Source organism: Nesoenas mayeri (assembly GCF_963082525.1).
Source record: "Nesoenas mayeri genome assembly, chromosome: 8".
Lineage (NCBI taxonomy): Eukaryota > Metazoa > Chordata > Aves > Columbiformes > Columbidae > Nesoenas > Nesoenas mayeri.
In genome coordinates this window covers 19529396-19554061 of record NC_137554.1, presented here as the reverse complement: position 1 = coordinate 19554061, position 24666 = coordinate 19529396, and the positions used below count along the sequence as shown (strand labels likewise).

Here is a 24666-nt window from a genome sequence, read left to right as displayed (position 1 = left end):
GTATTTGCACAGAGTTCCAACTGATTGTGGGCTAGACAAATAACTGAAAATTAATGAGTTGTTTGTTTTAAAATATTCATGTTTGCTATTACATTTAGCATTCTGCATGTGTCCTGTTGCCAAGACATGCTTGCAACCTGTAGAATTCCTTTTGATTGGAAAGCTCCTTCAGGACACTTGAGTTTATTTATTTAGTTTTGCTATAATACCTAAATGTCTTTAGCCTCTAATTATTTTTCTTTATTTTACAGGCACAGCACGTTTACCTGAGGCATCAGAAAACCCATTGCTATTAAAGCAAGTGGTTCGAAAGCCTTTAGAAGCAGTACTCCGGTATTTAGGTATTAAAAAAAAAACAAGCAGACAACATCAAACACAAAAACCCACAACCAAACAAAAAGCCCTACTAGTTCATTCTGGTGTTTCTTTTTCCGTTTCATTCTGGATTTAGATGCTGGTTCTGTATTAAAAAACGAAACATAAAAACCTTCCCATGAACTTGTCCTTTTTCCTTCTCCTACTTAATTTGACAGACCTAGTGGCTCACAGAGCTGTATCAGACACTTTTTCAGGTGAAGGCAGGGATGTGTTTGCTGTGGCCTCTGATGTATATGGGGACAAGTTACCGTCTGGTACTGGAGTAGCAGTGATTTGGAAACAATTGATCAGTCCACTGTTCCAATTTTTGGGCTGTCTGGAGGCAATTCTTACTGTTGGGTCCTCCAAGAAGCCTCTTGTGTTTAGGACAGCACTGCGTCCCACAGCTTGTCGGTCAGTTGCTGACTGTTCTGTGCTGGAGCTAGACAAAGGGAATATATTTCTATTATTTACTTTCTTCTATTTTTGGGGGGGAGGGGTGTTTTATTTGTACAATTTTCTTGAGGACTTGCGGCTCATCAGCTGAACTCTGAGGAGTACTGAGTGAGTAGCTTTGTCCAGGACTTCGGTGCAAGTTTGAGGTGCTGGAAGGCACCAGCTACATGACATGCCAGCTCTGCCTTCAAATGAATGCAAAATCATTTTCCCTAATGTTGCTGGTTGCTAGAAATGCTGTGAAGACACATCTCGGGTTTTTAGCAGCAGTCTAATGCAGGTCTAACCACAGAAGGCTGGCTTGGACAGTGGTGCCTTGAAGGCTTCCACGTTAACAAGGAAATTGGTTGACTTTTAACACTGGAGTTGCTTTTATGTTTCTTTGAAAAAATTTGTTGATTAAATATTGCAAGGCTCAGGGTTTATTAAGTATTTACTGCTTCTTTGAGCGTTGTACTTCTACTGTATACTAATGAGAAATACAAATTGAGAAACCTTTGGATATATATAGTGCAACCAAAGAAAGCCAGGAAAGGAAGAAGTTTTGCTGTTGGATGAAATCCTGCTTTTAATAGTTGTACAGAAGGTAGCAGTAGATTTTGACATTTCAGTTGTGCTGTATCAGAGTCTCCATTTGACTACTGAGCTGGTAGAAGAGGGTGAATGAAACAGGGAGGCTGATGAGAATGTATTTTTGGAGCCTTTGTGCTCAGCATGCTTTATATGTTACTTGGCTGTTGGAGCTGCAAGAGAAGAACTTGTTTGAAGCTCCTGTTTGCTGTTGCTTGTAACTTTGAGAAAGTCTTTTCACTTAAATAGTGTGTGCTTGATCTCTACCTTGGCCAAAAGTTTGAATTCAGACTCTCTGTGTTCTTAATGGTATGCTTTGAATCTTCACTTGTTTGGCCGGTTTAGAAATTGTATTTTTTACGTATCTTGAAAAACCGGAAAAGTTCTAATTTCCCCAGAGTTTAGGGGTGTTGCATGACTGCTCAAAGACAGCTTTTAATATGGAGCACCCCTAAGACGATTCCAAATTTTCAGAGAATAGTGTTTTGTAAATAGATCTGAAGTGCTTCTGTTATCAGCTCTTATTTTAGGATAATATGTTGTCATTGATTTCAATATCTTCAGTAGAAGTGAATCCCTAAATATACTTAAAATGCTTTATATAAATAGCAATCTCCAGTCAAAATTATTGACCGAGATGGTATATAAGGGGAGGTATACTTGGTCACCTTGGAAGTTTGCAGGTTGTTTTCATATTTATAATTTCAGTATCTTCACTAACAAAAAAAAACCTTGCTGTTTTTACAACAGAGTCTCATCCATGTCCTCCGAAACCAGATCCTGCAAAGAGCTTGTCCAGTTCTCTCAACAACCTGACTCCTGCTAAGTTTACGCCTGTCATTAATAATGGGTCCCCAACTATCCTGGGCAAAAGAAGTTACGAGCAACACAATGGAATGGATGGTAAATATTTTTCTGCAAAATGTATATTTTCTGTATAGACTTTTTCTTCTGTCCTTTCAGTATACAAGGAGGTTGTTTAAAATTATAGCCCTTTATATAAATCGGAAGTTTCTTATTTTTGGTGGGGGGAGGGTGTTAGTTTTTTCTTTTTGTGAAAGTTATTTGTCCCATTCCTCCTTCTGGATGTGATGTGTGCTGTGTCCTGCCTGGGTGGAACTCGGCCTGGCTTGACCAACCTTGCAAATGGGACAGTGAGGGAGAAAATGCCCTTCAGTTTTTAAATGAGCAGTATGAAGAAAACTTCAATAGCTTTTCCCAGTGATGTTTTATTTTTCTTTTGAGGTTTACAGCTTTTTTTAAGCTGTGTGTTGTTGTGAGAGGCAGGCGGCTGCCCAGCTCAAGGAGGCAGATGTGCCAGATGTGGTGTGGCATCAACCTGCCCCTGCTTTGCGCAGAACCAGCGCATTCGCTTTTCTTGGCCCTGTCACTGAGCACCTCTGTGCAGTGGAGTTTGGGCTTTATCTCCTCCTGACGAAAAGGCAAGGGGAAGGTGTTTGAATTGGGAGACAGATGCAGGGTGTTCTTGGCACAGACTCCAGGGCTCTGTTCGGAAGAGTCGCTCTTGCCTGAGAGCATCGGGAAAGAGGAAATGCAGTCTTTTCTCAGATGAGGATAAAAGGTCATGTTCAAATGGTCTTAATGGGAGTGAGAACATGGAGGGTAGCTCTTCATAGCAGGGGAGAGAAACTTGTTTGATTATGGCCCTGAGCAGGGAGGAAGATACAGAGAATCCTTCTCATTTTTTACCTTTAATTTTAACTTTATATGTGGCTTACCTAAAATTCAATTGCAGACATTTGATGTCTTATTGTTTGTGTTTTAACATTAAGAACTTTTTAAACTGCTGCTGTTCAGGTTGCTGATGTGATGTTTTTCTCTTTTCTGTCCACTTGTGCTCTATCAGGCAACATGAAGAAGCGCCTGTTGATGCCTAGCAGGGGTAAGACCTTGAAGCTGCGCTCAGCTTATGCTAGGAGAGTGGGTTTTAGTTTCATCTGCTGGCTTGTCTGTGCTTTGTGGCTTATGAGTCTGTGTGCACCTTCTGTGTTGATGTCTAAGTGTTCCTTGGATAACTGTTTCCACCTGTGGTCATGCTGCTCACCTTCCAGGCTTTTCACATGCAGATGACAAGTTGTACAACCCTACTGAAGACATGAAGTGCTATTTTCTGAATTGGTTACTCATTTCTCAAGTTGACAGAAGAGTTTTCTAGCAGTTTTGTGAAACTGCTGAAAGCTGTGATGGTTGGTTTGAAATTAGGTGTTGTGTCATTGTTTGACTTTTAAGAAATCCAAGTTTGATGCATCCTGAACTGTTTTAAATTCACATCGACCAAAAGAAATAGGAGACAGTATTCACATTGAGTCCCATGTTCAAGCCTCTATATTTTCCACTGTGAGTGGACAGTCTTGCCAGGGAGAGATTGTGTGTTCTCTACTTGCCGTAGAAATGGTTGGCAAAATTTGAACAGGTTAAAAAGTAATCTGTTCTGACTACCGAATACACCTCAGAACCTTCAGTTTGTGTTAGTGCAGGAAACATGCATGTGATATCACTTAAACAAATTGTATAAGACAGACCAATTTTGAGTAGTTAGGATATACAAATGTCATCATGAGGCAGGCAAACAAAAATCTTAAGGTATGTGTTACCACAAAATGGCCAACACTGCATGCCCTGATGTTAAGCTTTTTGTTTGATGGCTGAGGCAGTGGATGGCTGTTACCAATATTTGCATGCACGCATATATAAGTGCATGTGGAGAAAACAATGAGAATGAGGACAGTGATTGTCTTGCTGTCTTTGGGAATTTATACCTTGATGTTTTGTTGTTGAGTTTTCAATGTGCTTTTTAACTTCTGTGTTTTGGGAAGAACAGCAGAACCCTGCTGCCCTGGTCAGTTTGCCTTCCTCAGAAGCTTTGTCTAGTAATGAGGGATGCAGCTGTGGAGTAGCTTGCTGAATTTCCATGTCTCCTAGTGACCACTTGCTTGTGGGCATGCCCGCTGCTCCCTGCTGAGTGTCCTCATCAGCCTGGGGACTGCTCAGTCACTCAGCAGGTGACACTGGGCTGATGCTCTGAGATGTTGTAGCGCAAAGGAGGGAGGTGGCAGAAGAACTGACCCTTCCCTCAGGCTCTCTCTGTGTAGAGCGCTGGATTTGATAACCTGAGAACATTTACTTACTGGAAATGGAGGATTCTTGATTTAGTGTTTTAAAACGTCTGTCTGCTGATGTACGTATTTGATTAGGTAGATTTCAGTCATAATTGTTGCTGGAGCAGTTTGCAGAAGGAAACTGGTCTGTTCTCAGCCAGCCACTGAAACACTTGGAGTAATACTTGTTCCTATAACTGCTGGGTAACAAAGTACAAATCAGTCCCAGAATCTGTTTCCCTGCTGGGACAGTGAGTGTAACTGGATATACTTATGAGCATTTCAGCTTAAACTTGTTGGTTGAGATTTATTTGTGAATGGAAAATGCTTGTCACGCTTCAAGTTTAACATCTGGAATATTTTCTGACCCTGGGTTGCTGGAAGCTTTGCCGAGACAGAGAAGGAAGGGAACCACCTGCAAGGAAACAAGGTTTAAAGAACCTGGGTCAAGATCTGCTGGGCACAGGGAAACAGATGGTGGAATGTTGGTGGATCTGTTTCTGGCCTGGAGCCAGTTTATGTACCGGTGCCACTTAGCACTGGTCCCCAGTTGCTTTGCATGTGAGCTGGTAAGCTTTGCTGGCTCTGAGCATGGGTAATGCCAGTCTCCTGTGCTGTGCCCGAACTGGGGACACGGTGCTGGGACTTCTCCTTGCCTCTGAATGGAGTCACACAGGATCACTGGCCTGGGAGAGAAGGAGGTTGGAGAGGAAGGGCACAAGCTGGACCTGTTGTGAAGAAGGGGTGAATGGCAGCAAGAGCAATGAAACCTTGTGACCAGAATTTAGGAGGCAGTGAGTTAGTGTAAAAGGACTGAAGTAAACCCATCTATCCACAGTGACTGATTTTTTAAATTATCACTGACCTAAGCTAGAAGAAAAAGATTAATGAGAGTAAAACTGAATTGTTATAACCAGTCAGATTCTTCATTTACACAGTTCCTGTAGATACTATGGGAAAATATGGGAGGTTTTTTGTTTTCATGTTTTTCCTATGCCCTTGGTGATACATGGTGGCACACTGGCTGACTTAAGTCATTGTAGGAGTGTGCTGCAAAGAAAAGCTGGTGCTGATACGACTGTGTGGAGGGGCTGAAAATATCCTTTGCACAAATTTAGGTGCAGGAAGACACCTTGTCCGCCTATGTTGAAATAGTTTTCACGGAGATGTTTAACATACTGCAATGTTATAGGAATTATCCAGGGGGTTTTGTAGTTCCTGCTGATGTTCTGTGTTGATGGCACCTGGAAGATTCTTATGGTTTGGACAGGTCACTGTGTCGCAGACCCTGACATAAAACAGTGGACAGCTATTACGGTTGGCTTTGCCTCTTCGCTGGTGATAAAAGCCTTTGGTGCTGGGTTATTACTTCCCAACTCATGGGAGAGGTATCAATACTGTAAAATATGTGTGGTTGCTGTTCTGGTTGCATGTGATGAGTTTTCTTAGTGTAAAGCATTAAGATCCATGTTTACAGGTATATATTGGTTGACAGGTTTCTAAGGCATTTAAATTCCTGTGACACCTGTTTCCTTCATTTAGAATTAGGCTGTTTAATGTTGCTGAAAACTGAATTGTTCATATAATCTTTTGGGTATTTCTTCAGGCAGCACTGCTGGAAGATTTTCATATGAGGCTCTGCCACCCTTTGGTATTTTGGTGGTCAGTAGTTAGAATTCAGCTCTTAGAAAAGTTAATCGGTGAAGTGCCTTAACGAATGTTCCTGCACAAATGGAAACATATTCCTAAATGTGGCCAAACGATGACTGAGGGCGGAGGGATTGGAGATGGAAGGACCACCTGGTCTATGGATGGGTGTGGGCTGGTCAGGCTGAGCTCTGTGAAGAGAGGTAGTAATGGGAATTGAGGAAAGGCTGGAAAAAGGGGGACCTTGGTGGTGAGAGATCAAGGAGGAAAAGGAGACTTGTTAGTGGGCTGAAGCCAGAGCTAATTAAAACTAATTATGGAAATGCTGGAAATTGCTGCACTTAAAAGAGCACTTAAGATTTTAGAATTTTGTTTTTCTCTTGCTACTGTAACTCCAACTATTTTTACCTGTTCTTTTTCTGACTCATCCCTGCTTAACTCTAGAGAGCTGAACTTTTTCAGACTTTGAATGTGAATTGTCTGGCCAGGCATCTATAGTTTCCACTGGTGCTGGAATTCCAAGAAGAGGAAACTATTCTTAATCTCATCTCTCCTCCCTACCCTCCACTATGTTTTATAAAAAGGGTGTAGTCCTTTCATCTGTTTTGTTTTCCTCTTCTCTAAGTCAGACTGGAAGCATCACTAGCATACAGTGCCCTTCACAACTCTCCTTCAACATTAGATTAGCAGGGACAGATTGCTGCAGAATCCTATTTTTGGAGCATGAAAAGTACATGGAGTCTCATAAGTTGTCAAATACAGTTAGATGTTTAAAAAGCATTAGTTTATTGCTTTTCCATTAATGTTCTGGGGGTTGAGTGCCAATATTTGCCATGAAACTTCCTCTAGAGAGGTAGAGAGGATGTTTTATGTTTTGGACCCTGCTTCCTTTTTCCTTACAGCTACCCAGTACAGGGTCTACGTGATACTTGTCTATGCAAATTCCTACTGGACGAAGTGAGGGAGCATTGTTAGGTTTTTTGTTGTTGTTGTTGTTGTTTTTTCCTCTCTCTTTTACACCATCTAATCAACTTTGTTTTTCAGGATCATCACATGCACTCTAAAATTGGCAGAGAGAGGACACAAATGAGTAGCTGAAATAAAGGGAAGGCTTTTCCCAGTGACAAACTTGCATTGATAAAATGGTAGCGATTCAAATGCTGAAAATTGGAGAGGGTAAATAGAAGAGCCATGAAAATGGTGAAGGGACTGGAAAACACGCTGTATAATGGAAAATGCTTTTATCAAAGTGGAAGTTGTAGATGTTTGTCTCTGCTGACAGGAGCAGCAGAAGTGTAATAATAGAGGGCTTTTTAGTCTAGCTGGGAATGGAATAATGAGCTGCAGTAGCCAGAAGGTACAGTAGAAAACCTTTGGCTGGAAACAAGCTGCAAATTTTTGAGTGAGGTTAATTAACTTTTGGAATACCTTGCTTGTGCTACTGGGAATTTCTAAGACAAAATGGAATGTCAGTCTAATTTAATGTGTTCTGGTTCATTGTTTCTCACCTCCTTTTGGGGAAACGTGAATGAACTCTGAGAAGTGGAAGCATTCATCAGCCTAGCGTGGCATTAGTTTAATTATCAAGAGAGGAGCATGGAAGTGGAAATACTGTTCTTGATCAAAAACAGAAATATAAGGAAGTTCTCTAGCATCAGCCATGTAGGTGACCAGACTTATCTCAAAGGTTTTGTCTGGCTGACTTGGACCTTGCAGAAAATTTCATCTTACCTGTATGCATTAATTTTCATCAAAATTCTGCCTTTGTCAGCAGTGGCCCTGGCTCCCCTTCTGAAATCAAGGATAACCAACCAAAGGAAACCTGCCCATCTAGGAATGACTGTAAACAGGCAGTATTGGTCCTTTAATTAATAGTGTGATACATGGGGTGCTGGGGAAGAGTCCTGGCTCTAGCTGTTGATATCCGGACCAGTGTCGTGCTGACTAGTGTAGAGAGAAAATATTCAGTGCCTCTAAGAAGAGGCACTTCTTGCCAGCAGCAGCACAGCTGGGAAGAATGACAAGTTACTTGAAATGCTTCCTGGAGACCCCAAGAACCATGTGCCTGTGCAGCTTGCTTGCTTTAGATTATATGCCAAAAGTACAGATTATTTTTTGAGAATCGTACTTAGGATTTTGTATTCAGATGTTAAGTGAAACCTTTTTCACTTGCCTCCAGCTTAGCTGTGATACTGTGATTAGTTTCTTCTGGTGTTGCAGAGAAAGATCTGGAAATGGAATCAGTGGATATGCATCATGCTCTGTGGATTGACTAGTGAAAACCGTTTCATTTATGAGAGATGGTGTGGAGTAAGATGCAAATATTGATTGAGAGGAGAGTGTGTGTCTCAAGGCAGTGATAGGGAGCGGGTGCAATTAAAATGAGAGGAAATTAATGCACAACAATGCAAGGGTAGAATTGCAAATACGCCTGATAGTACAAAGCCTGAACGTGTAATTAAGTGGAATCTACATGTATGATACATATAATGTGTATGTATATCTCTACACACACACATGTATATATATTTATATGATGCGTAATACTCCCAGTTCTAAGAAAAGTGAATAATTTGGTGGTTTCTAGTTTACATAGCTTGGATCAGCAAATCCTAAAGCAGTGAGGTGCATTGTTTTGTTACCTCTATTTTTTAACTACTTAGTGTGTTACAGCCAGACCAGAATATACCAGGATGCTGTTTTAGGAATGCGAGCGGATTGTGTTGACTGACTCAACACCAAGATAGACAGCAGCTCTCCATTCTCACCATTCTGTCCAGGGGTCACTGCCAACTCATTATAGTTGGATGTCACTGCCCAGAAAGTATTATTACTGTCCTCAAAGTACTTTTAGCAGAAGATGCATCTGTGAGGTACTGTGGAGCAAAATAATGTGAACCGTTAAACTGAGCATTTTGAGAAGTACTGTCCAGGTCCAATGAGGTTAATTTACAGTGTTTAGTGGAAGGAGGTGGGTAACAAGCCACTACTTACTTGTGCAGAATTAAAGCTCTCAGTTGCAGTTACTGTTTGTTTAATGTTGTCTTGGGTTTCTCTGTCCCACAGAGAACTGTGATCACTTCTGTGTTTCATTACAACCAAACCAGCCTGTGTTTCTGTATTTGTTGCATGGGGCTGGGCTGCTGTTTTCTGAACTGTGTGAATCTTTCCTTTTTTTAACCTTAAATCTTTTTTTCTCCTTTTCCTTTGCCAATCTTGGTAGGAACTTACTTAGGTAAGTAAATTGCAATTTAAAACTTGTTTTTATGTACAACACAATTTTAAGAAAATGTTAGTCTAGGTGGTGTTTGGTACAATTTATGCTCTGTTCTGCTTGCTGCACTTGCATTCCTGAAAGTTTCTGTATAGCCTTTGATCATTAGAAGGTGGACACTCAGGCTACTCATAGTGGTAACACACTCTTGTCAGTTTAAGGGGAGTGCTACAGCATTCTTATAAACTTGCAAAAACTGTATATAGGTATACGTTAACACACAGAGACTACTTCAAGTGAACCAGTAACTTGGAAGCGAAATCTTTATTCATCAAGCCTCATTCATGCATGAATTTTTATATTTTTTTTCTAGCTTGCTCACAAATGTGGTACTGTTGATGTTTTTGTTGCTGCTGGGAAGGATGGAATTCCAGGAGTAGGATTACTTTTGGAAAAGGAAAATACGTATGAAGAGTGTGGTTTTTTGAAAGCAATGTATTTGAGTATAGTAAACTTGCTGGCTGTGAAAGTGTGTGCTAAGTTCTTTATGTTCATTGTGACTGAAGACATGTTTATGAATGTTACTGCATGTTCTCCATCATACTTCTCTTTGGTAAACAGAAGTTAAAAAAAACCACCATCTGTGACTAATTGCTTACTATCCTCATTGGTTAAAAAAAAAGAAAAAGAAAGAAAGAAAGAAAAGATTAATTATGTTAACATGAGATGAAGGACCCTTATTTTTGTGTTTGGTGAATATCCTGAAAATTTGCATTAGTAAATTTGAGAAAATATAAGTTTAAAAACAAGTTAGAGACAGTGACTGAAAGCTGGGCTGCTTTTCCTCCTTGGCACTAGGGTCAGCTCTGTACAAACTTGTTTTGCCAACTATGAAATGCTCTGTAAATATACAGGCAATGGTGTGTATGTTCAGGAACGGAAATGTACTGAAAGATTTCTACCAAGTAGAAAAGTGGCCATGCTTGGTGCTCGTTGTGCAGCTCCTTGGTGCTTGCTGTAGAACCTTAATGCAAATACCCCTGCACTCCCATCGGAGCTGGGTGCGCTTGCTGAGGGTTTGGGCTCTCTTGCTTCTTGAAATGGCAGTTGTGTGGTGTTGGTAAAAAAGCAGGCTGAGTTTGTGCAGTGGGAGTGATTTCTGGGTGCTGCCATTCAGGTGCTGAGGACCTCTCGTGGGGAACAGGGCTGGATCAGCAAAGAGCTGGTATGTCTGCTCTGGGGCTGCCCTGGCACCAGACCTGCAGGTTTCCTTCCCATTGGGAAGTGAGGTTTGGGTATCCTCTCAATTTAAATGTAACAAATCCAAAAGCGTTAGATTCAAATGATACGAGATTGTTGGAAAAGAAGCAGGTTAGATGACTGAGAGATGGTTCTCCCATCCCCAAAGGACAAAACTGCAAAGTAACAGTAGTAACAGACTTGAATTTGCCGTTTGTGATCGTCATGCCCCACCTGCCTTTTTTTAGAGGGTGAAAATATATTCATCTGCAACTTTGATACTTGAAGAATGAAAGGATCATTAGGGCACAGTAACCTGCTGTGTCTGGTTTTGAGCCAAAAATCTCAGTAATTGTGCTTATGCTTGAGGAACGGCTCTGAGGTCTTTGTCACGAAGCTGTGGGCATGTTTGAGGGTATCAGACTCTGTGCTGTGATTAGGTGTTTTATTGCCATTTCAATAACAATGCAGAATCATCTGTGGCACAGGACATCCACGCTTATCTGCAGATACACCTTCAGTTTACCTTGTCTACATGTTATCCTCTGGGACCTCCTCTTTATTTCGGTGTATAGAGGTGACTTTGGCAGGAGGAGTTGAATGGGAGGAGACTTTGTAGGGCTTTGGAATTTTTCAGTGCTGTGGAAAAAAAAAAGGCAACACTGAATCTTGAGTTTTCAGAATATATTTCCATTTCTTTGGCTGCAGAAGAGAGGAAGATCTGCTTAGATTAATCTTTTTTTCTTCTTTTTTTTTTTTTTCCCTTTCCCCTAATTTGAAGGAGTTTAGTGTTGTTTCTGGTGTGGAACTATGTGAATCCAAGCAGTTGGACCTTAGATATCGTCAAAAGGAACATTCACACTTTGTACCCTGTGGCTTCTCTGGACATCATTCCATAAAATAAAGACAGGGCTTTTTCTCCTGTAGAGGAGCTGCCAGAACCCTGTTGGATTTTGCTTCTGGTTTATATTAATATTCTGCCCTCCTTTTTTAACCTGCTTGTGGATGCTTGTGTGTGAGAAGTATCTCTCAAACCTTGATCTGTCAAAACGGAGCAAGCACCTTGGGGAGGACTGAGTTTCATGTGGGGAGTCACCTGTCTGTACCACTCCTCACCCAGAGACCAAGGACGGGTTTAGTGCTTAGAGGTTCCTGTCTCACAGACCTCATCTCTAGTACAGAAGCCAGCAAAAACTTTTGGGTGAGAATCCATTGTTTTCAGTACAAATGCATCCTGTTGACTTGACAGCTGTTCTGCAATGGGTCACAGATGTTACGCTATCTCTCTGCATCCCTGTGGTGACCATTGCGGGTAAAAGACGCTCCTTTAATAGCAGCGCTTCAGCTGTGCATGTTTTTGGTGTGACTTCTTATTACAAGCTGAAGCTAGTCCTTTTAGTGTCTGTTTTTATATTTATTCTTTCGAATTCCAGTTATCAGAGTGTGACTGAAGGCAAAATTCAGAGGTAGCTAAGATTTATGTGCTATTGGATACCTTATTACTGTGATAGCAAGAGTATAAATTGTATTGAAACTCTGGTTTGTGTCTTATTTTACTGGAGCAAAAAATTGTCTTGGGCAGCTTTGTCATAGAAGCTTCAGCTCAGGGGTGAGATAGGTCCCTGTTAGTGCTGCTGCTTTGCTGTTTGAGGGCTCTGAAACCTTGGGACTCACAATAAGTACCAGTTCTGCTCAGCCCTCGCTCAGTTTGTATCAGTCTCAACACGTCACCGTGGAATGTTCTGGGTTGATTCTGGTGCTTGGGAACAGCTCTGTTTACTGGCTGTACACCCAGCAATAGCCATCGCAGCAGCTGCGTATCAGCTGCTCCTGTAGGCTGGTCTTTTCTGTCGTCGTCTATGTTCTTTTTACATGAAAAGAGCTGATCTGGAGTGTGGTTAAAAGGAAATGTATGACTTCAATCCAGGGACCAACATCAGTTGTTTTACATCTCTCGGAAGCTCCTGTGAATGGAGAAAATGTTATCTTTCTGCCACGGAACAGGGAAGAAAACAACAAGTGTTAGAGCTCAGCTCTGAAGCCAACAGACCCAGGTTGCATCCTGCTGGCTGTGCTGTTTCCCAGCATCCGTGGAGCTCTTTGTCCATCCAGCTCCAGCGGCTGCTCACAGCTGTGTTTTGGAGGCGGTTGCTGCTCCCATGTAAGAAGGAGTGATTATCTGGTGCCTGCACCGTCTTTGTCAACATCCAAAGGCTGTTACTGGTCTTCTTGCTTGGTGCCTGGTACATCTGTTCTACAGATTTGGTGGGAAACTCTCTGGCAACTATTTCTTTGTCTCTGTGGATACTTAGGCACAAAAATCCTGCAAAAATTGAAAGTGTATCTTCATGTTTGAAGTAGCCAACAGCATACATCTACCCAGAATGGAAAATATACTTGATACGAACTGTTGATTTGAATGTGGTGTCATGATACCTAACGCTCAGAAAATGTCCCCCGTTCCGCCTTCCTCCCTCCCGATACGTTGCTGTGCCATGTGTTCCCTGGCATGCTTGCTGGGAGTACATTGTGTTTGGTTTTACCAAGGAGAATCTCAAGGAATCGTGTTGGGTGCAGACCCTGAGCTGTCAAAATTCATTTTTTCTGGGTTTGCTAAAGAACTTCCCTGTTTCGTCACAGCCTAACTCGGTAGCAATGGGAAGTTTCAAAAGTCAAGCTGGGAAGCTTGCTAGGAATGTGAAAGCAGAATTCAGACTGATAACCTCTGCAGCCAGCGACAGCGTTTCCTGATGCCTGTGCTGTCATACCTGCTGGATTTGGTGTTCTGACATCTTGGTTCTCAGCCAGAAGGGGCCAAGAAAGATGGGTTGGTGCACTGATGCTAATGAAATGGTATTTCCTGGGAGCATGCGTCTTAGAAAACTACAAGATGGTAACAGAAAGGTTTATTAGGTGTCTCAGTCCATTCCGTGCCATACCCTGCTGCCTTATAGCAACACATCATTCTCTTCTATCCCAAGACTTTTGTATGTCCCGCAGGCTCACATATACGTACAGTTCAGTACATATGCTGTGGCAGCGTGGTAGTATAGTGAGTGAAGTCAAGCCATTGTGCTCGGTGCTTTATGATGCTGTTTGTGTTTCTGGGGAAGGGCTTTGTGTGATAGCTGGAGTCGCTGTGCTCTGTGATGGATGGAGCTGCGCCTGTGCAAGTATTTACTTGTGGTAGGTTCAGCTGATACAAGCTGCTTGCTAACAGCTTGTAGCTAACGTCTGAGCCGAAGAGTTCCCTGGGGACCCAAGTATGATAGGAAAGACTTCATTTGTTGCTGTGTTGACAGTGTATAATACCTTCCACTTTCTCCTTCTCGATGTCAGTAATTCCTCCAAAACTCTAACAGAATGCCAGATTTTTCCCAAGACTTGAGGAAAACCTCATGTCTGAAAGAGGAAATGTCCTTTAGAGGTAGTTTGAAGAAAGATGTGTGTGTAATCTGAGAAAAGACTGAGCAAGTGGAACATGTTTTTAACTTGGGGGCTCTGCTCTTCAAACCGTGTTGTTGAGGAAGCTCCTTCCTCAGTTACATGTGAAGGAGGGGAGAATTTAGGTTGGTAGACAACTCTTATTTTAGCAAAACAACACAGTTGCAATCATAGCTGCGTGTGTTTTGATTTTGTACTTTTTTTCTGTCTTGGAAAAGCAATGGTCTTACCAGCTCTATTCTCTTTCCTGTTTGTTAGGTCTGCCTAACCACGGACAAACCAGACAAATGGTAAGAGAATGTTCATTTAACCAAAACAGGGAAAAGAAGAATTATTAACCCGTGCTAGATAGAACACCCCATTAAACCCGAGCTGTTCTCTTCCGTCTTTGCTGTTTGCAGCTGGTCATGCTTCCCAATTAATTGAAAAGTTTTTAAAAAATTATTATTTTGGGGCATGTGAAACATTGAAGTGGATAAATACAGTTTAAACCTCAAATATATCTATCTATACATGCATATATAAAAATGAATTCTGTTTTGAATGGAACATTTTGTTTCTGCTCATACAGAAACTGAGTGGCTGTTTATAGCAAAGTTCTGGGATGTGTTTCTAGGTGGAATGTGTTTCACTGGAGGAGGAAGGCTTAACTTATGGAAGGCTTTGTTTGGAAACATTTATTTTAACAATTTTTTTAGGAAGTTGGTGTGCAAGTTGTCTGCTGAGAATGCCTGTTTTTATGGTTTATTTGAGTACAGATGATTCCTAGCCTTTCATCCTTTATGCTGAGTTTTATCAAAGGACAGAAGCAAATAGCCAGTCTGATTGATGTGTCTCTGGCAAAATGCTTTGTCATGAAATTCACTTAAGTGTGGAGGGGCCAGCGCAAAGGCTGTGCATCGCTTTCCCCCTTATGCATGGCTTATGGGAGAGAACTTCAAGCATATTTTCCCCAGAATGATCTTTTGGTGTTGATAAAGTGGAGCTCACCTCACTTGGGGAACTGCCACGAAGTGTTAGTGTCAGTAGAATCGCTCTGAAATGCGTGAATCAGCAGCAGGTATGACTGATGGTCACTGAATGGTGATCACCACCATTTTTAAATCTAATAATGTTCTTGGATAGTGTGCAGTGTCATGAGGGTAGGCTATAACTTCAGCATGCTAGTCTGTTTGTTACCTGAGCATCTGATGTGAAGTGGTAAATTGTATTCCTCTGTTAATTCAGTTTCATTTCTTGTCACTGAGGAGACTGGCTACTTGTTTGTGTCTACTGAATAAACCAGCTCAGTGCACTGGGAGAAATCTGTCATGACCTAACACTTTTTCAGGTGTTTTAGGGTAAAACACCTGAACTGCCTTGATTTCTGGTTGCTTGATGAAGTGTGCTACTGAACTGAAAATCTGAGGTCCACATTCCAGGATGTACCGTTTGAAACAGCTTGTTCTGTGCACGTAGATAAAGGCAACCTGAAAGCACAGGGGTGCCCCTTCTAGGTATTTCCAAGAACTTTCTCCAGAGTTTTTCTCCCGTGTGTGTGGAGAAAATACCCTTCACAAAACTAATGAAAGGATTTTCTTGGAGAAATCTAGAGGGGGTCAAAAAAAAATTAACACAATGGAAAAGCCTTTTATTTGAAACCTTTTCCTTAATAAACCTCAAATATAAATGCAATTCTTGAAGTATTTCAGTGTTCTGCTGTGGTGTTAAAGTTGTCTTGTGTAACATGGAGCTGGGAAACTAAGAAATTAAATAGTTTTTGAACTTGTATATAACAGCTTTAAATAGATTAGGATTTTTAAAGGTGGGATTTTGTTTGCTTAGTTCTAAAGCTAATTTTCTACAAGAGCAGGTCTTGCTAGCACAGTTGATTAAGGCTGGTCAAAAAAATAAAAAGAAGTCATCGATCATTTTTTGTTTTCTCCTCAGGTAAAAATGAGATAGACGCAGGGTTTTGTTGGGCTTTTTTCTTGGCTAATGGACTGAAGTCTTCCCTTTCTAAGTCAAAGTGTTAAAATTTGTTTGAGCTGTTGCCGTAACCTGACACCTAAAGGACTTGAGTACCTCATGTACCTTTCTTTTAGAGGCAGATCTTCTAGGACAGACATCCCTCACGTACCCGCTCTGTTTCCCATTTCATGGGCTGGCGGGGAACCCTGGGTGCATGTGGGGAAACGGTCTGACCTCGGAGGATGGCCTCTGAAATACCAGAATTAAATTTCTACTGGAGTGTTTTCTGACCAGCTTTAATTTATTCGTATTAAATTTTCTGCGCCCTTATTGTGCATCTTTCCTGACTTGTCCAGTGTTACTGATTCCAGTGGGATTTCTCAGTGTGCTGATCAGCAGGAAGAGGGGCAGCAGAACTGGACTCCATATGATCAAGGACAGCTGCATTTGAGAAGCTTAATCCTTTGCTCCCTTGCATCTGCACCTCTCTTAATAATAACAGCTCATGTTCTTGCAGCTGAGTGGAAGGGGGCTACCGTGGGTCTGGAAAATTAGACCTGTGTTGATTTGCAAAGCAAATATGTTGTATATGGGAAATCTGTGGTGTTAAATGCTAAAAGGATTTTATGATGAAAGCTGCTAAGCTTTGTAGTTCTACTTTTGTTGTCAATAACGTATTTAATATATCATTAAATATTAACCTTCTTAGAAGAAAAAGAATATGGTTAAGTTTGGTACCACAGAATAACTGTAAATTCTGATTTTTATATGTGATTTGCTGTGTAGCTACATTTCCTTCCCTGAAATCAATAGAATTGCTCTAGATTTATGGTAGTAACTGAAATCTAAGTCTTCTGCTCAGTCTTTCAAACTTGATGTCATCTTTCAGACACAAGCACCAGATTATTGTTAATGCCTTCCATTTGTTATCTGTTCTGTCGCTGGAGTATTGCTGTCCTATTGCATTTTGAAAGGTGCCTGACTTCTACTGCTTGTGGACAATTGCTTCTATGTGAATTCTGTGTTCAGTCATGAGCAAGAGGGGATATATTTACCAGAAACTGAACAACTGATATGAAAACTTCAATTCTCTCTTCCTTTGAGTGCTTATCACATGCTACCACAGGTTTGTTGCAGTCCATAATTGTATTTTTTTATATATCACGTTAGGGACCAAGCCGAAACTTGCTGCTCAATGGGAAATCATACCCAACAAAAGTCCGATTAATTCGTGGTGGATCCATGCCTCCAGTGAAAAGGAGGAGGATGAACTGGATTGATGCACCAGACGATGTTTTTTACATGGCCACTGAAGAAACCAGGTAGGAATCTTGGTCTTTTCAGAGGATTTAAGGGGAGGTTTTTTTGGTTTGTGTTCCTTATTGGGTGCTGCAGCGCTGATTTTGTGGTTAGACAAGGATCTCTTCAGCAGATCTGTTGCTACAGACTGTATACAGGCACCACTGCTGGCGATAAAGTGGGTAAAAGCTGTGACATACCTAATCATGTCTGATGTGCCTGATCATGTATTTGCATTCCAGAGAAAGCAGATTCTTCTTCCAGAGCAGTTCCTGGCAGAAATGGGCAATAAGGGGAGGAAGGCTGAGGTGGGGGGTCCCCCTGGTTCAGACCCATAAGTGCCTTTGGAGGTCCCACTGCAGAGTCTCAGGGATAGGGTGGAGGCCTCTTGGTGCGGGGCTGATGCTGAGGAACAGACCTCCTGTACGTAGACCTCTGTATGCCCTCCTGCCCTCAAGTCTCTTGTGTTACCTTTCAGAACGTCTCCTCCTGTGTCTGGGTACTGAAACCTGTAAGGGACACACAGGGTTTCCAGGGGCTGAGTTGCCTCATTTCTTTACTGTTTATATTTGCCACCAGTAGCGGTGAGATTTAGCCCTGCAGTGTCCATCTTCCTCCTTCAGTGGTACTGCTTCTGCTAGTCCTTCTTGTTAGTCTGCCCACAGGACAAAAGTAGTAAAAGAAACTTTCCTTGCATGACTTTCACTTGAAACTCTGTTTACAGGCTGCAGACAGAGCAATGGGAGCTGTGTTGCCTGATCCCTAAAGCAAAGCTTTTGTTTGGTGTTCCCAGTACTGTGTTACTCCTAGGGAGGACGGCTCCTAGGTGCAGTCAGGAAGGTAGAGACATCTGCTTGTGTGGTTTCCTCCAACAGCTCGATGCCTCTCTCCTGGGTAACCTCGAGGAAGGTCAGGGCAGAGCCGCAGCCCTGCTCTTCAGCCCTCTGAGCGAGCAGAGGTGCTCCCTGGCTTCGGGCTGTGCCAGCAGGCAGAGAAGCACTCACCTTTCCCCCCAGTACCCAGTCGAGATGGACATGTGAGCCCTTGAGTGACCAAAGGAGGCCAGGAGTTTTGAGTACTTTGTCCCTTGTGGTGCTACTAAATTTGGTGCCACTCTTGAGTATTCATTTGCTCATCAAGAAGTGCACAGACAAATTGAGACTGATGATGTTTGAATTACTTACTGTTGATCTATTGGATCATCAGATTTCAGTGCAGGAAACTCCCCCGTTAGAACATAGAAGAAACGTGAAATTAATTTCCTTGTCAGACTTATTCCTATGGACACGTTTAATGCAACTGTGCATTTCACACCAGCTCACATCTTTACCTCATCTTTCCCTTCTCCTTTTCTGTTCCTGCAAGTTGCTGTGAAAGTAAGCAGTGGCATCCCTTTTATAATTGAAACTAAAGTGAGAGAAGAATTTAATTTTCAAGGGAAGCAGTTTCCTTATTCCTGTTGCCATCTTGCTCTGGTAAAGATGTACTGAGATCCTGTTACAGATGAGCAGCTCTGGCAAATTCATGTGCCATTGTGCATGCAGGGTATATATATATACAGTCACTAATTCAGTCCTTAGATACTCAGGCTTACTTCGTAACCCTGCATCTGCAAAACACTTCTTGGCGTCTTTATCATCCGACCCACAAGAAATACTACAGGTCCGTGGTAGTCATGTCTCAGTGCTGCCACAAGATCCTGCCCTCTGATCTGTGTGGAACAGTGAGAATATTCATCAAGTGCCACGCTGGTCGTGAGAACAGCTTACTGTAAGGACACAGAATCGTCCGCTCGTACGGAACCACTGACCCAGGCAGGCGAGATCAGTCCCACAGCAACCAGCACAGCTCTAACACAGAAATCATAGCACAGAGATAGACATCAGCTTGGTAAGACCTTATCTCTTCCATTAAAAAAAGAAAAAAAAGAACGGGCTTCTTTGTCTGCCAGCCTTGCTGCTTAGCTGGCTGATGAGTGCTGAAAGGCGAAGTTTGGCAGCCTGCTGACAAGCGGGGAAGCCTGAGCGATGTAGCATTGTAAGCGGCACGGGTTTTCTGTCGGGCATTTCACCTCTAACTTTTCCCTGAACCATCTGCTGCGTTCCAGTGTCAAGAATGTAAGGCTTGTTTGTGAGCTCTGAAACAATTTGAGCTTTGTGTTGGCTCCATGGCAATCAATCTAGCGGCGGTATCTGCATATCATCCTCCAGCTGAGGGTCAGGCTGTGTTTTCAGTCACAGAAAGTAGGTTTGCCTGAAGTTTTACACTCCCCCTCCTCCCCCTTTTTGTATTGCACTGTTGAGAATGGTCCTAGAAAACTGGATAGCTTGGAGGGAACAGCTTGAAAAGTTTGTCGATTGAAAGGAGTAAGTTTTTGAATTCAAGCCTCACAGTAAGGAACTTGGCATTTATAATTTATGCAGGCGCAGGCAGTGAGTGACCTGATCAGAATCTAGAACTGCTTCAAGGCGCGTTTCTGCTGGCAGCGTGTCTAATGGAGCACACGTGGGTATTGTAAGAAGCTCAACTTCAGCTAAGTGAGCCTTGGAAAAATCATCACATCGAGATTTTATTTTTCTCCCCACCACCACTTTTCTACCATGGTCTCTCCTCTGCCCACTGAGCCCCTTCAGCTTTAGAAGACTGTAGAAATGGGGACACTAAGAGAACAAAAGACGTGTCTCTGTGAGCTCTATGCACCAGGCTTGTTGTGCTCAGTGGGGAAAAAAAACCCGAGATGACACAATCTTACCAGAGCTGATTCAAAATCTTCAGCTGAAGTTGTTGATTGGTCTTTGTCAGTGCTGGTGGTGGAAAGGTAAATTTTAGAGGGGAGGAGGGCCTACTTTGAACAGTTTCTTCTATTAATGTCTCTTTTCTCGTCCCGCTTCTTTTTTTTTTCCCCCTTTACTTTTTAAAATGAAAAATTGGGCCCCAACAATGAACAATGTTGACTAACCAAAAATGTAAAAATTATCTTTTAGAGTCAGCCTGTTGAGTTGTGGACTGTACAGCCATTTGGCTGCCCTTCCTCTAGCACAGTGTCATGTCTCTCGCAGTAAGAGAAATGGTTAAGGCAGGACTCGTAACAAATGCAAGATGTGAATATTACCCATTTTTGAGTTTGGGCACATGCAGTGTGGGAGAATTAAGAGGGGGAGGCACCCCGTTAGCGTTCCCAGTGGTGGGGGGAAGCTCCAGGACTGATTCACTGGTTAGTGGCCATCGTGGAGCTCCCCGGCGAGAGCAGGGGAGCAAGCGCCGCTCTGAGGGGTTTCTTTTGGAGAAGCAGCTGCGTGCCCCTGCGCGGGGCTGGGAACGGCGAGGAGCTCTGACAGAGATGGATTAGCAGGGGGAAGTGGCCAACGCTGCCAGAAGAGGTTTGGTTGTAACTTGGCTTTGTAAACTCCCACAAAACTGCCTGTAGCATGTCCAACCGATGTGTCCACGTGCATCAAAATAAATTAGCGATGTGGAAACTGGCTGTCAAAACTGTTTTATGTGTTACATTTACAGCAGTAAACCCAGGTCCTACGAGACTGGGCCAGAATGCCTTCTGCTCTGCAGGAGAAGGATTCTGGAACAGAAAATGCAATTTCCTCTTCATTGTTGGGTTTGTAAATTAGAAAACAAAAAGTTCCTTGGGGAAGACATTGCCAAAATAAACAGTGTCAGCCCATCCCATTAGTGAGCAGCCTCTGTGTGTGCAGGCCTGCTTTCACGTGGGGAAACGGAGAAACCTCCAATGCCTGAGCGTCTGGGCTCTGTAACCGGTTCCTTTCTTCCCCCCTGTCTGCAGGAAAATCCGCAAGCTGCTTTCCTCCTCTGAAGCCAAGCGAGCCGCCAGACGCCCTTACAAGCCTATTATCCTCCGGCCCGTCCAGGCAGTGCAGCTCCGCCAGCCCATGAACGATGAACCCATAATCATCGAGGATTAACACACGCCAAGCAGCTCTCTGGGTGACGGTGGATCTGTCTGAAAGAATCTCTCCTCCAATATATACTTGAGTTTCTATGGCTACAGCATTGAACTAACTGTTGAAGAGAGGGAACTTTTGAGGAACCGTTTTGCATCTTTTAGACCCTTAAAAGGAACTCAGCCCTGCTCTGAGCCTCTGACCACAGACTGCTCTCTCTCTTGCGCGTGCTCTCTCTCCTTCTCTCTCCTTTCTTTTTTTTCTTTTTTTTTCTTTGTTTTTGTTTTTGTTTTTTTTTAAGTTTTTGGTAGCCTCTTTTCCCCTTTGCTTCTACCCCTTTTGTAGACAGGGGGAGGGAAAGTAAGTTTAACTTATTAAGAGAATGTGGACTAGTACTTTTTAGCTTTGTTTCCTCTTCCAGTGTATGAAGAGCTAGAACCCTTCATTTTGTGATTAAGCTCTTGTTGCGAAGCCGTTTTTACGAGGCTGTGTTGTAAGATTTTTCTTTTTTTTTTTTTTTAATTTTGTGGACGGTGCCATTTTTTATTTCATTTATATTATTCCTTTTGTAGATAAATTTCCAACCTTTAACTGATATTTGGAGACAGGAGCTGAAAGCCAGCCCCAGGTTCAGCCAGTTTTCTTTGGTCCTGTCCCTTATGATTTTTGGATCATTTCACATGGCCGGTTGTGCTCATGCACAAGACAGAAACAACTCAGGCTGAGAAAGGAGTGAGCTAAGAACTGAAGAACCTTGCAGAACATTACACTAACGTTGTGTGCAGTGGAGGCCAGGCTGCCAGGATTAGGTGTCCTTACTCTAGTCAATACCAGGGAGATCTGGCCCGTGGCGTTTCTCCCAGTAACCAGCAGTGTCCGTGCTGCCTTCTCTCTGACATCTGGAATCCTACATGCTGTTGTGCTACCGAGACCCAGCAGTAGGCCCAGCAGTCCAGCAAGTGTAATGAATTGCTTTGCTCTGGCTCCAAGAGTCAAGTACACCAATGCCCAGGGACATTTTGCTTAGAACTCTGAACCTGTTTGAGCATCAGTGTTTTTGGACACACCTCTCCCAGGACGAGACCTTGTTTCTCTTTAATTGCGTTACTGTATGTTTCCCATTTTGAAGGGAATTTAAATTACAGCTGGGTTTTCATTCAAACACATTGTGTCTGAAATTAAGTGTTTTTTTCCCCCCTTGACATTTCTTGTGTTTGAGGTTTCTTGCATCTCTTGAACTTCTTATGTATTTGCAAGTCTGTATAATTTCTTTTTCATATGTCTTCTCATTGCAGTGCATTTGCTGAATGCCCTGCTCTGTTTTGAAAGGATGTAAACTATCATTTGCAACTTGTGCTGATCTGTACATGTACCTGCCTCAAGCAGACACAGCATGTAATAACCCCCAAGTCATTCCATATGTGTCAGCGGTGAGATGAGCCAAAGTTGTATTTGGGTTATCACAGTCCAACCATGATTCTGTGCAACTCTGCTAACCCCCACCCGGGTTAGACGGAAAGGAATCCCCACAAAATGAAAACAATTCAGTTAACTTTACTTAATAAACCTGGAAAGTGAGCTTTTGTGAAACATCTGCTTTTTGTCTCTTCTGCAATAGCTGCACCGCGCCGGGGAAGCCATCAAGCTGGCACGTACCCCACGGCGCTCCTGCCCTCGCACCCCAGAGCGTGTTCTGCTACCAAGTGTTTGCATAACTGTGGCACGTCCCTCTGCTGCCTGTGCCCTTACGTTGTGCAGGGCAGGAGTCATTCACAGTTTGATTCCCCTCATACACGGTTTGGACACTTCCAGCACTTCAGGCTGTGACTCTCTCCCTCCCTCCTCCTCCTCCTTTTAACTGCAGCAGCAGATGCAGCGCCAGAGCTCTGAATGAGCCTTTTGTCCGTGGTGGCTCCTGCGTCTTGCTGCACAGGGACATGACTCTGGCATGTGGCAGAATGAAATCCCTGGGGGTGAGTGGCCGAACCTTCTGACATTTCAGTACTTCTGCACTTGTGTGTTCACTCCTTACTGGGATAAGCAAGGCAGGCTCAATGTTTGGTCTTGTTTGCTGCTCAGAAGTGGTAAGATTTACTCTGTGCTGTGAGTAGCTGTGCAATTTAGCAGGTGTTGTAAGTGTATCCTGCACTGCTGGTCACCTTTCCTTACCCATAACTTAAAGGCCGGGGGGACAGCCATTCCTGAAGGACATGCTGCATAGGAAGGGCACCAGGTTCACTACACAGAAACCCTCCAGGCTGTGTGCAGCGGTGCAGGACTGCACCAAAGACAACTGGCAGTTTTACTGCTCCTCCCCTCCATCAACCTGTGGGACTAATCCCCATGTGCATAAGAAATATTGCTGACTGCAGGAAGGTTTTGTAACACAGGGAAGGTCTCCTAGGGATTCCTTCCTGTTGCAAAATGAAATCTGAAGAGATCACGTGGAAAAAAATTGTGTCCAAATTGGCCTCAGCCCCTCTGCAGCGGGATTTGGAGCTGCTGCCTCAGCTGTAGCAGAGGGACGAGCTCTGCCTGGGCTCTGGAGCAGCTCTGAAGTCCCTGCACACTGAGGACAATGCGCTCCATCCAGCTCTTGCTGAGACTCAGAAACTGTTCAGGCTGCACCAGGAGCTCAGTAACCACCTGGGGGTGCCAGCCCCGCAGTTTCCAGCCACTTAAAAGCTTTCTTGGAGCAGCTCCAAAGATTGCTCTGGGAGTGCGTCCAGGCAAGGAGAGGGAAAATCCTGTGCTGCCCTGACTTTGAAGGATCCCTCGCGTGTCCTTTCACACGGATGCCGTCTTTCGGTGTGCGGTAGCAGACTCACTCCTTTGTGGTTCACTGGTTTATGTTCATACCAGCTTGGGAGGAGAGGTTGGAAGAAACCTTTAGCAACCAAAGGAAAATGCAGCCTCTTGGGAAGTGCAGAGTGAATGGTAGGTCCCACCACTGACATACCTGAGCTGTCACTCTTAAGTCAGCTGCTGTCACTAAGCCTCTCCTGTACCAACCTGCCTTCCATAACCGCGTTCATATGCTGATGTGCTGTTGCTGCAGGAATTGCCTTTGATTATTCACTCTCTGGCTCTAGAGCATTCTAAAAATTAAAAAAACAAAAGGTTCATACAGCTGGGGCAGTGTCCTGTTTTCAATGTCCCTTTCACCTCCTAAAGAGCCCTGGAGATTGTAGGGGACAAATTCTGATGGGAGACGCTGGGCTGGCACTGGGGCGTGTTAGCTCTGCAGCGCAGAGCCTGGTGTTTGGAAGCGCCCGCCTGCACCGAGCAGGGATTGCTACCTCACCCATCTCCAGTCCGGAGTAAGTTTTGCCACATGCATTTGGGTATTTTTCCCTTAGCCGTGTGTCCCTGGCACCCTCCTCCTTCCCTTGCTTTTCTTTGCAGACGTGGGAGCAGACACGGGAGAAGGCTGAGCTTTGAGCTCACATGGATG

At 43.3% G+C, this 24666-nt stretch overlaps 1 protein-coding gene across 3 annotated transcripts in view; it reads left to right on the top strand.

Annotated features, from left to right (window-relative positions):
- MTA1 (metastasis associated 1) overlaps positions 1 to 22777 on the top strand; it is an 82469-nt gene extending 59692 nt beyond the window's left edge. For 2 of the 3 annotated variants that reach the window (XM_080348428.1, XM_080348427.1), the window contains exons 15-20: positions 252 to 341; positions 2134 to 2286; positions 3251 to 3286; positions 14305 to 14336; positions 17167 to 17318; positions 21095 to 22777. In XM_080348428.1, the coding sequence (XP_080204554.1) occupies positions 252 to 341; positions 2134 to 2286; positions 3251 to 3286; positions 14305 to 14336; positions 17167 to 17318; positions 21095 to 21233 (602 nt within the window). In that variant the 3' untranslated portion in view covers positions 21234 to 22777. The remainder of the gene's footprint in view (positions 1 to 251; positions 342 to 2133; positions 2287 to 3250; positions 3287 to 14304; positions 14337 to 17166; positions 17319 to 21094) is intronic. The other variant, XM_080348429.1, reaches the window with a different exon arrangement.
- The last annotated feature ends 1889 nt before the right edge of the window (positions 22778 to 24666 follow it).